This window comes from Apodemus sylvaticus, chromosome 18 (assembly GCF_947179515.1).
Source record: "Apodemus sylvaticus chromosome 18, mApoSyl1.1, whole genome shotgun sequence".
Classification (NCBI taxonomy): domain Eukaryota; kingdom Metazoa; phylum Chordata; class Mammalia; order Rodentia; family Muridae; genus Apodemus; species Apodemus sylvaticus.
The window spans coordinates 19,593,873-19,606,095 of NC_067489.1; the positions used below are offsets into that span (position 1 = coordinate 19,593,873).

The following is a 12,223-nucleotide window of genomic DNA, read 5'->3' on the forward strand; positions in this document are numbered from 1 at the left end:
TGTAAATGAGAGATGTGCATCCTGAGAACTGGAGCACTACAGCAATGCACTTATAGAGACTAAGATGGAGCTGACATCGGACAATACGGTCCTGTGAGGCCACCATGCTATATGTGGTCTAGCATTAATTGAAATGTTCTTGGAGGGGGAAGAAAGATATACCTCATGTGGAGCTAGAGATTTATGTCAGGAGAGAGGTCATTTGGTGGGAGAAAAGGACCAAGGCCACAAAAAAACCCTTTATGTCCTAGGATAACTTAAAAACCGTTACTAATTTAATATCCTCCAAAGACGAAAAATGACCCTGTGCACGATCATATAAACTTTGGAGCCCCCTGGTCACAGTCGACTTTAATAACCTCGGACCCTTTCACTGCCCTTACAGGCATGAGCCTATCCTCAGTTTGGACTTTCTGCGTCTAACCCAGTTCTGTCCCAAAGCAACCTCTCAGTAAACACTGGCTTTCTGATCATAAGGAAGACAACATGTGTTTTTGATAAGAGCACTTCTTAATGAAGATCACTGAATCCTGACATCATCTTGAGTAGTAGGTGTTGTCAGGTCTGACAGCTTTCCTATGAAGAAAGAAACCTGAATGATCACTTCAACCTCATTTCCTATCAGGAGATTGTGTACACATGTGCATGTGTTTCTGTGTGTGCGCACATGTACATGCACGTATGTGTGTATCGTGTGTGGGTGTGTGGATGGGTGTGGATGCATATACACACCTATGTGTACATATGCACATGTGTGCAAGGATTTTATTGCACACAGGGCCTTGGATATGCTAAGCATAAACTCTTATATTAAGCTCATTGCTTTTAATATGTAGTCATTTTGTCGCCTCTGAATTGGTAGAGCAACATTCACTGTGGTAGACAGAGTTTACCTTCAGCTCTCTCCCCATTTTCTTTTTAATTTCCTTCATGTCACTGTGGTACTGTTGGCGGATTTCCTCCAGCTGTTTCCAATATTCCTGAAAAGCAAAGTCAACCTAAAACTTAAAATAATCTCTACATAGCCTACGATTGTAGAAACATGTATCATAAGTAATCATTAGAAAATGAATTGCTTCTAAATATAATGATATAGTCAGTTTTGGCTGTGGTACTTCATAGCGTGGGAGGCAATGGGACACTGTATGGAACAGGGATATTTGTTTATTACAGTCCTCAATCATGTGCAGCTACTCTGCAAATCCCATTTCTGCATTAAGTGAATGTGTCACTTTTCAAAATATATGTTAAAGCTGTGGTGCAGCACCTTAGTCCTAACTACATGGAAGGGTCAAATGGGAAAATGAGGTAAAGTTCAAGAGTTCAAGACTAGCCTGGGGTACATGCAGACTTCACTCATCATCATCAGCATCGGCATCGTCTACACTGAAGTCTTACTACCCAGCGCTTCAGAGTGTGACTATTTGATCACAGGATCTTCACAGACATCTTTAGGTAAAATGAAGTCATGCTGGAGTCGAGTAGCCCTTCAATCTGAATAGACTCCATTTTTGAGAAAATGAGCACCACCCACTCCCGCCCACTAGGGACTTAGCTGTTTGGTGTGGACCCAGGGTCCTTCTAGTTCCTCTTGCAAACACCTTTCAGCCTTTCATTCTACCATCTCCAGACCACTGTGACTCTGCCTATTCACAGAACCTCTCTCCACCAGAAACCCAAGGCTGCTTACTAGGCTGGGACTCAGGTAAGGGTGTCCTCCTCCTTCCTATTCTCCATTACGAGACTTAATGGGACTTGACCTCTTGGTGCAAACCCAGATCTTCCCCCTCCTCTTTGCCATAGCTTCTCTAAACCTTTCCTTCTGGCCCATCTCTACTCCTCTGTGACTCCATGCTGGCCTGCAGAACAGCTCTCTACCAGAGAGCGCCCACGACCACCACACTCAGCTAGGACTCAGACTGGATACCAGTAACTAAAGAACTGAACACCCACAAAAAAAGACTAGACTAGAAATCTGTACCAAGAAACACCTTGCACATCGTAACTGCAGGTGCCTAGATCCCAGAACACACACACACATGAACAACCAAGACAATATGCCTTCTCCAGAAGCCAGCAACCCTACAGTGTTCAGGCTTCAGACACATGACTGCACACATCGGTTCTCCCTGTCAGCCTCCAAAGCATGTTACAGTGTCACTACTGTTTTACGTTTGTGTTTCACTATGATAGAACTAATAAGAATCACCCTAGTTACTGACAGGAGTCATTTTATCAAATGCTTGTGAACTCAGCTCTGTGTGTCCCTAGGGACGCTGGAAGCTGTGTTGGCATAGGGCAAGAAAGGCTGCAATCTGAAAGACGGTGACATATGCAAAATGGTGGAAAGCACTGGACGCTTTTCAACCTGGTCCTTCGCTTTGTTCTTCCTGCACCGAAGCTCCTGGAACTTGGTCTCCTGCCGATGGCTTTGAGGCTTTTCTCTCTCGTTTGGACGTGGCTCCACAGAAGATGGACGAAGACCCTGTTTATTTAGTGAAATAATTTATGAGGCATGTTTGCATATTCTGGCTTAACCTGGACTATTTACTTGAGACGAGAAATACACCACCAAGCAATCTGCACGGGAGACATTATGGTGAGTAGTGAAATTTTCTTAATTGAAATATTAAAGATTAAAACAGCATTTTAAACCAGAGCCACTGGCGGTGTTCATAAGCCATGGTTATGCTGTGCTCTTACCTGTGTTGTTTGCTGAACTGGTCAGCTGTAGCTGTAGACTAACTTCTCCTGAGGTTCAACAGCCCCAGGGCGTGATAGAGAGAACCAGAACTTAAACTCTTGAACAATTCAAAAGGCGATGATATAAGCCAGGCCTGGTGGCCCATGCCTGTGCTCCCCACCCAGGAGGCTGAGGCAGGAGGATCAGCAAGAGCTTTAGGTCAGCTTGCTGTACATAATGGATTCCAGGAGAGTCCTGGACGAAACAGTGAGAGTCTGTCTATACATAATAAGCAAAGTCCATGCTGGGTGGCCTTGATTCCGTAGCAGAATAGACTTGGACCCATAAATGTCTGGGAACAGAGGAGCTGTCAGGAAAGCCCTGCGCTCCCACAGGTGGAGCCTTACTCACCAACTGTCTTTCCACTTTTAGCTTGTATTGCTGAGCTTCCCATTTCCTCTGAAGGTATGCAGCGGGCCTGAGGGGGATGAACGGTCTGCTGGAACATAACCTCCTCTGCCTACTTCCTCCTTTCATCTTCTCCTCCCCTCCTCTTCTCCTTCTTCCTCCTCCCCCTCCCCTCCTTCTACCCCTTCCCCTCCTCTTTCTGTGCCTCTTCTTTCTCCTCCTCCTCCTCCCTTTCCTCCTCCCCTTCTCCCCTCCTCCCCTCCCCTCCTCATCTTCCCCTTCTTCCTCCTCCCCTTCCTCCTCCCTCTCCCCCTCCTCCCCCTCCTCCTCCTCCTGTCTTTTATGGTGCCGGGATTGGCACACGCTCTGATGCTCAGCCCCAGTGCTCCCCGACCCTAAGTAACCCTTTTCTCTCATCGCAGGTGCCCACTCCATGGGTGGATTTTCACCTTAGTGACTGAACTCATAATTCATCTGTACTTTGAAGTGCAAAGTTACAGAGTACAACTTCAGGAAAGAAAAGCTTTGGAACCAAGAGGACAAATTTTAAATAAAATATTTTTTTGAAGAAAATGAGTATATGAGGAGACCTCGGTCAAATACCTCATGATTAAGGCATAGATTAGAGTCCTGAAAATCCAAACCAAAGATGTCAAGGATCACCTAGAAATCTCCAGAAGCTAGAGGAAGAGAGGGCTCTCATGAACAGGCTCAGTGAGGAAGGAAAGGTGACCACCTGAGTTCAATACCAGGGACCCACATGGTAGAAAGAAAACGAAACACTGCTGTCTTATGACCTCTGCATTCGCTCTGACGTTGTTTCACCCCACGAATGGTCAATAATTTATGATCTATCTCTGAATATTTTCCCACTCTCTCCTTTCCCTGACTCCCCCCCCCCAACCCCTGCATCCCTTCGTATTGGCAAAAAGTAAGCCTTGGTTTCACCCCTTCAGTCATCTCTACCAGCATGTCGTGTCTTGTAAAGGAGCCAGAGACCCCTACTTCTGAGCCAGACACACAACTTCTTAGGAACACCTGCTTATGCCAACACAACCAGGTGATTTCTAACCTACTGATACATTTATATTTTATAGCTGTTTATAGTCATTACAATCATTAGAATTTCTCCCACAAATGTTGGCAATATGTCAAAACTCATGGTGTGAGACACATGGGACAAATGTGTGTGTGTGTGTGTGTGTGTGTGTATGCATATATATGTGCATTTGTCCCATATATAAGAGCCCAGGACCTCTTCATTCCAGTCAAGGGCAACCTGACAACCATGAGCAACACACCAACCTCAAAGGGTTGGGTTTTGTTGTTGTTGTTGTTGTTGTTGTTGTTGGCATAGTGTAACAAGACAGCTTTGGGCTTTTCTCTTTCAGGGTCAGGCATAGCTGAGGTCTAGCACCTGTGATCCTTTTGCTCAGCTCCCCAAGTGCTGGGATCACAGGTGCAGTTGATGTCCTGCTAAGAATTAAAATTTGGGGCCTGGAGAGATGCCTCAGAGGTTAAGAGCACTGGCTGCTCTTCCAGAGGTCCTGAGTTCAATTCCCAGCAATCACATTGTGGCTCACAACCATCTGTAATGGGATCTGATGCCCTCTTCTGGTGTGTCTGAAGACAGCTATAGTGTTCTCACATACATTAAATAAATAAATCTTAAAAAATTGGAGGGGTTGTAATTTCATTTTCGTGATACTGGGGATGGAACCTGGGGTCTTGTTCAAGCTAAGCAAGTGGTGTGGTATGCCACCAAGCCCCACTCTCGGCCACCCACACATGCTTTTTAATGACAAAGTCACACAATCCTACCATGGACTACCTCTCCAACAAGCTGTAAGGCCAACAGCCATGTTCTCCACATGAGCACGGGACTGAATTCTTCTTGAATGGACCTAAAAATCAAGTATATGTGTCAGAGACTTACCATCCAAAATCCCCACCAAAATCTAAAGTCACCCCCAAACCCACCTCAGGAGACAAGTATCGGGCAATAAGAGTTTCTAAAAAGGGCCTTTGCAGAAGGGAATTAATAGATGGCCGATCCTGGGGAGACACTCTGAAGAGCTGGGGTATCAAGGACTGTAGGCCAAGAGAGAAGTGGGGTGATATGGGAGCAACTCGTCCTTGACAGATCTTCAGAACCAGATGGTGTAAGTTGTCACTCTCGAACTGAAAGGACAGGGGTAAAGATAACACGTCAGAGACAAACTAAAGCTGGCAGATAAAGTAATGAATGCACGGGGAAGCAAGAGCTGTCTGTCTGTCTGTCTGTCTGTCTATCTAACATCTACCTACCTATCTACCTATTCTGTCTCTATCTGTCTGTCTATTTATCTATTTATCTATCTATCTATCATCTACCTACCTATTCTTTCTTTCTTTCTTTCTTTCTTTCTTTCTTTCTTTCTTTCTTTCTTTCTGTCTGTCTGTCTATCTGCCTGTCTGCCTGCCTGTCTGTCTGTCTGTCATTGTGCTTGGCATCAGCACAGGACCTTGAGCATGCCAGGCAGATGCTCTGCCCTTGAGATACATCCCCAGCCTACAAGTATTTCTAAGTTGCAGTCCAAAGCATTATGCTCCGCCCTATCCTGTCATTCACTATCTGCCGTAGCAATGGAGACTTCGAGCAGTCAATCTAAGAGATTTTGTGTTATTGAGACTGGATTTATACTTTTACTATCTTCATTTTGGTTTTGGTGTTGGGACTGTCAGTTGACTCCAGGGCCCTGCATTTGTACAGCATGTAATCTACCTGTGAACTACATACAATCTTAGTCCCTAATTTTAATTTTTAAGTAAAAAAGATTCCTTTATTTTTGATTCCTTTATTTATTTTTAATTTCCTATTACCAAGACACTATTTACACACATTTAAAAACTGGAAGACATGGGAAGTTATAAACAAAAATATGCATAATTTCACAACCTAAAGGTATATTTCCTTATAGTTTCTCAAGAATGTTTATTTTACAGAGAGATTCATGCTGACATGACATTTGACCTTTTGATATTTCAAATGCTCTAACAGATTTACTCATAAACTTATCAACAATAAAGTCTTCCATTGTACGAAAGTACCATTTATTTATACATAATATGTTGCATATGACAGTGTAGCAGCAGTAAAGTGCAGCTTTTGCTCAGATGCGAGCTATGTGGCTTTAGACATTAACAACAGAGATAATGAAGACAGCTGCGGAGACAAGAGTGACAAGCAAGCTATCTCAGGAAATCCTGCCAACAGTACTGGCCTTGTCTGGAGTCTCTGGGCCCTGAGATTTGCAGAGAAATCCCACTCCTGCCTAAATGCTGAGTGGCTCTCTTCACCCAAGACATTTATGCAAATAATATGGTTTACTTTGAATATTTGCATATGGTGCCTTGCTTTGAACGATTTGCTTCTGGGAGCCTTGGAAGTTTTGTGTGGGCCAGGTAGATGGTGCCTACATGGGCAGATTCCAATAAATCATGGAGAAAGGTACCTACTGAACTCACAAGGCTTCTCCATCTTCAAGGCTTGTCTCTGGAAGAATCGGCACATCCCATGTGACAACTGAAAGAATCTTAGATGTCTGTGCTTCATCTCCTACAGCGTCTGCCCCCACATGCCTTATCTCTGAAGAACACGTGTATAATGGGATCACGTGCCACATGCTAGTCTCTGTCTTGGACCTTTTACTATATAGGATTACTGAGACATCTTGGAATCAAACATAGATCTTAATATTCTTCTCAGACAACAGGCAGGCAGGCAGGCAGGCAAACAGACAAAGAGTCTTGCTATGCAGCCCAAGCGAACCTTAAAATCAGTACTGCTGCCACCTCCTGGGTTTAGTTTTAACATTTTAAAAAATGAATTCCCTCACTGCTGCTCATATTCATCTTGATTATCTTTTTTTAAAAATTTATTTAATGTATGAGTGCCCTGATGCATATATATTTGCCTGCCTGAAGAGGGCATCAGATCCCCCTCCCATAGATGGTTGTGAACCACCATGTGGTTGCTAGGAATTGAACTCATGACCTCTCAAAGGGCAGCCGGTGCTCTTAGACATTGAGCCATCTCACCAAGCCCCACATTCATCTTGAATTGCTGAGTTGATGGGACCATAGGCACAGCTGCTATATATCTGTCTCTGTCTCTCCATCTCTATCTGTTTCTCTTTCACACATACAGATGTAATTTTAGAACAATTTAATAAAATCAAGCATTAACCTTTTCTCCTAGAAGATAATCTCACATATATGCTTTTAGTAATTCAGGGTTCACATGAGGATCAACATACATACTCACAGGATGCTTGAGTGTGCAGAGCTCATATAAGACACAGCCAAGAGACCAGATATCCCTGAGAAGAGAAAACTTTTACTTAGCCAGAAAATGGTGACGGTTGTTGGTTGAAGTCTTTACCTCTTATATAGCTGTATGTAGCTATAGATAGCTTCATTTTATTAGGTTGGAACATTTGTTTACAGGTACTTTCAAATATAATATCAATTCTAAGATCAGAAGTAAACAAACATTACTCTAACATGTTTGTATTCATTTCATGTGCCCAAAGAAAATGTGTATATGATGCCATTGGAGGCATTGAGGAGGGAGGGCAAGACTCCGGGATGCATTTCTTTTGGCTCAAAAGACAGAAAGTGGTTAATTTAGGAAGATGAATTCTACTCAAAACTCTTGACGAAGAAAGAGCTACATTAAATGACAGCATAGTCTCAATGAACATTTGAAAACACATACTTGAAGAATAGGACTTGAATTTTGCTCTTTACATACTTATTAAAAAACATATTTAAGGGCTGTAGAGGTGGCTCAGAGGTTAAGAGCACTAGCTGTTCTTTCAGAAGTACTGAGTTCAATTCCTGGCAACCATCTGGGTAGCTCACAACCATCTGTAATGAGCTCTGGTGCCCTCTTCTGGTAAGGCAGGCACACGTGTGGGCAGAACATTGTATACACAGCAAATACCTCTTTATTTTTTACTTAGGTATATGAGTACACTGTAGCTGACTTCAGACGCACTAGAAGAGGGATTTGGATGCCCATGGCTTGCTCAGACTTTCTTATAGAATCCAGGACCAGCAGCCCTGGCACGCACCACCCATAATGGGCTGGTCCCTCCCCATCAATCACTAATTAAGAAAAGGTTCCTCAGGCATGCTGACAGCCTAGTTTTATGGCGGCGTTGTCTCAATTGAGGCTCCCTCCTCTCAGATGACTCAACTTTGTGTCAAGTTGACTTAAAACTAGCCAGCAAAGACCCAATACAGATGGTCTGCATAAGAAGTGTAACACTACAGGGTACCACCTGACACTCTCCAACCAAGAGCAACTCACGTTTTATTGTTGTATGGCCTGTTCTGACAGATCTCCGGGGACAGGTAGTATGGTGTCCCAGCACATGTTTGAGCAAGTTCCATGGAGCTAGGAAATTAGAGTGAATAAAAAAAAACATGTTTCATTAGTGGGAAAGGCTGAAGACATGGTATTACAAGGAAAACATGAATAACAAACAAATTCTGGCCATGTAAAGGCTTTCTCTTCTCCAGGGATATCTGGTCTCTTGGCTGTGTCTTATATGAGTATTGCATGTAAACATGAATAACAAAATTGTATTAATACACACCTTAGAAGAAAGTAAGACATTTCACATGAACCACAAACTAGCAAAGACAATAGGTTTTTAACCTTATGATTCAACCTCTAATCATGTCTGATAATGTATGCCTTTAATCCCAACACTTGGGAGACAGAGGCAGGCAGATCTCTGTGAGCTGAAAGCCAGACCTGTGTATATAGTGAGTTAGTTCCGGGACAGCCAGGGATACATAGAGAGGTCCTTGTCTCAAAAACAAAACAAAAGCAACCCCTAAAATTTATATATACATACATATGTAAACATACACATATACATATGGGAGGAAAGAGACAGAGACAAAGACACACACACACACACACATACACACATATATATACATATATATACACACACAGACTGACAGGCAGACAGAGCAAGAAAGCCAGAGATGGTGGCCCATGAGTTGATGCTTCTAGTACTGGGGAAGTAGAGGCATAGGGATAAGAAGTTCAAGGGCAGCCTCAGCTACATATCAAATTAAAGGATAACCTGGGTTACACGAGACCCTATCGTACAAATATATACAAGCTAGAAAGCTGGTTAAAAGCCCTTGTTCTCACAGAGGACCTAGATTCAGTTCTCAGCACTTAACATCATGACTCACAATCACCTCTAACTCCAGTCCCAGAGGATCTAATGCCCTCTTCTGACTTCCACAGGCACCAGACATGCATATGGCATACATACATGCATGTAAGCAAAATACTCATATAGATAAAATAAGTGAATTTAAAATAAACTAAAATCTGTACACATATATTGTTATGGTTTGGATATGCTCAGCCCAGGGAATGGCACTATCAGGTGTGGCCTTGTTGGAGTGGGTGTGTCACTGTGGGAGTGGGCTTAAGACCCTCATCCTCACTGCCTGGAAGCCAGTATTCTGCTAGCAGCCTTCAGATGAAGCTATAGAACTCTCAGCTCCTCCTGCACCATGCCTGCCTGGATGCTGCCATGTTCCTGCCTTGATGATAATGGACTGAACCCCTGAACCTGTAAGCCAGCCCCAATTAAATGTTGTCCTTATAGGAGTTGCCTTGGTCATGGAGTCTGTTCACAGCAGTAAAACCCCAACCAAGACACATATATAAATATGTCTACATATTTTTAATGTAAACACATCCTATGGCTAGGTATGTGGTGAGTGGTAGAGCGATTGCCCTGAGTTGTAGCACTGCAAAGTAGTACTATGTGATATAAGAAGTATCCTTGTGATACTAAAGGTCCATAAAACCAAGTGGGGTTTTTTGGTACAGTCTAATATGTTTAGGAATGTGGTTATGCTAGGCTTTAGAGCATCCCCACCATTTGGTTAGTCACAATTTATGTTGATAATACTTTCATCATTTATGTGCATGTGTGCGCACACATAGGTGCATGTGTGTGAGGGTGATCACACCCTGATGCTGGAGTTATAGGAGGTGGTGAGAAGCCAGAAGTGGGTGCTGGGAACCAAACTCAAATTCTCTGCAAGAGGAGCAAGTACTCCTAACTCGGATTCATTTCTCAAACCCAAACCTTCCAAATCTTAACTGCAGACAGTCAAATGATTTAATGCATTCATAGCCACCTGAAATTGTGGAGATAATGAAACGTGTACTGTTAGTTCACGATGCCTCAAAATGAACACTTTGTTGATTTTGAATCGAAAGGAAGCCGGAACTTCACAAGTACTCACTTATTCAGTGTCCTTGCTGTTCCAAAGTCCCCGAGTTTTGCAACCATTCCATTCTGGCTAAGAAAAATATTCTAAGAGTGAAGAAAAATGTATTAAAGAAGAGTAAGATTGACTGTGCCTGAGGTCATCTGCATGAGCTCTGACCTGAGATTTTATGTCCCTGTGTAATATCTTCCTGTCGTGAATATGCTTCAGTCCCAGAGAAATCTGTACAAACCAACACAGGATCTGCAAAAGGGAACAGAAGCAATCTATGGGCAGTCCACTGGTCCCGGACACAGCTTCAGGATGACACGCACAGAAAAGAGGAATGCTGACAGAGATGGAGCTAGCGGCTATAACACATTACTTCCATTTTACATCCCAGACTGTAATATGCACATTATATCCCATTTACGTCCCAGACTGTAATATGCACATTATATCCCATTTACGTCCCAGACTGTAATATGCACATTATATCCCATTTACATCCCATTTATATCCCAGAAAAGTGCTTCAGACATCATTGTTATCAAAGTGGAATGTTTATGTAGAAAGAGAAGAATAAAATCCAGGAAGAGATGGTGGTCTGTCTGTCTGTCGGTCAGTCTATCTCTTTATTTTTTATTTTATCTTTTTATTTTTTGAGATGGAGTTTTATTTTGCAGTCCTGAATGGCCTGGAATTACATGTTGGTCTCTAACTCACAGAAATCTGCCTACCTTTACCATCATGATCAACTGTGGTTTTGTTTGTTAGTTGGTTGATTAGGGATTTTTTCCCATTTTGTTTTGTTTTGTTTAACGTGAGATTTCCTAGTACAAGCACAGTTCTTATCCACTGTCCCTGTGGTCCCTCTTCACACTGGTACCTCTGGGTTTTTCTTTAAATGGATACAAGGTATCCGGAACAGACAAAAGGGAAGAAATAGAAAAGAATAATAAACTCTCGTGGGTTTATATTTATATGTCTAAAAGAAAACTACCAACTATTTAACTTTTAGAGGTCACCTTGGAGTTGGTTATGTAGCTAAGCTGGTAGAATACTTCCTTCCATACACTTGACCTTGTATTCTAGCCCAGGACCAAAAAACAAACCAAACAAACAATACAAACCAGCTCATTTTGTCTTCTTTTTGTGGTCCTGAGGTTGTCAAGTTTATTTCTCAGTATTTATTCATTCATTCATTATTTATTTAGTTCTCTGAGACGAGGTCTTTTGGTGTAGCCCTAGCTGGCCTTATATTTACCATGTAGCACAGGCTAGCCTAGGACTTATGACAGTCTCCCTGCCTCAGCCTCCAGACACTGGGACCACAGGCCTGTGTGTCATATCCAGCTCAGTTGTGTCTTATATTAGTCGACAGAAAATCACTTTACTAAAATGTGCTCTATCTATGCTTACAGAAATTCACTTAAAGTACTCAAAAATCCCACAGGTCCCTTGATCTCCCAAAGGATATGGTAAGAAGAAAATAACATAAGGTGGCCTATATTCTAGGTACTGGGAGTCAGCTGACATCTTGAAATTTTCCTAACCAAAAAGAAATGTAATAAAAGTTTTGTCACAAAAAATCACTTTTATAAAATATAGTAAAATAGTAATACCTAGATAAGAAAGTAGACATTTCTGTCAATATAGATTTAATACATAATATGGGAAGAATGTTTTATTAAATTCACAGATGTTAAAGATATTGGTTCTTTAATCACTCATATATTCAAAGTATGCGACTTTCTCCTTAGGAAGGTATCACACAGTTCTCTCAAACTGTGCTACAGTTATAGAAGTAAAAATACCATGGGATTGGCACAA

At 42.3% G+C, this 12,223-nt stretch overlaps 1 protein-coding gene across 1 annotated transcript in view; it reads right to left on the reverse strand.

The window, feature by feature from the left end:
• The window catches only part of Nek5 (NIMA related kinase 5), a 44,594-nt gene that overhangs the window by 22,206 nt on the left and 10,165 nt on the right, over positions 1-12,223 (reverse strand). The window contains exons 4-12 of the mRNA XM_052162184.1: positions 10,571-10,654; positions 10,427-10,497; positions 8,448-8,534; positions 7,398-7,452; positions 5,072-5,272; positions 4,913-4,995; positions 3,095-3,161; positions 2,369-2,485; positions 894-980 (exon numbers count right to left, since the gene is read on the reverse strand). Coding sequence (XP_052018144.1) covers positions 894-980; positions 2,369-2,485; positions 3,095-3,161; positions 4,913-4,995; positions 5,072-5,272; positions 7,398-7,452; positions 8,448-8,534; positions 10,427-10,497; positions 10,571-10,654 — 852 coding nt within the window. The remainder of the gene's footprint in view (positions 1-893; positions 981-2,368; positions 2,486-3,094; positions 3,162-4,912; positions 4,996-5,071; positions 5,273-7,397; positions 7,453-8,447; positions 8,535-10,426; positions 10,498-10,570; positions 10,655-12,223) is intronic.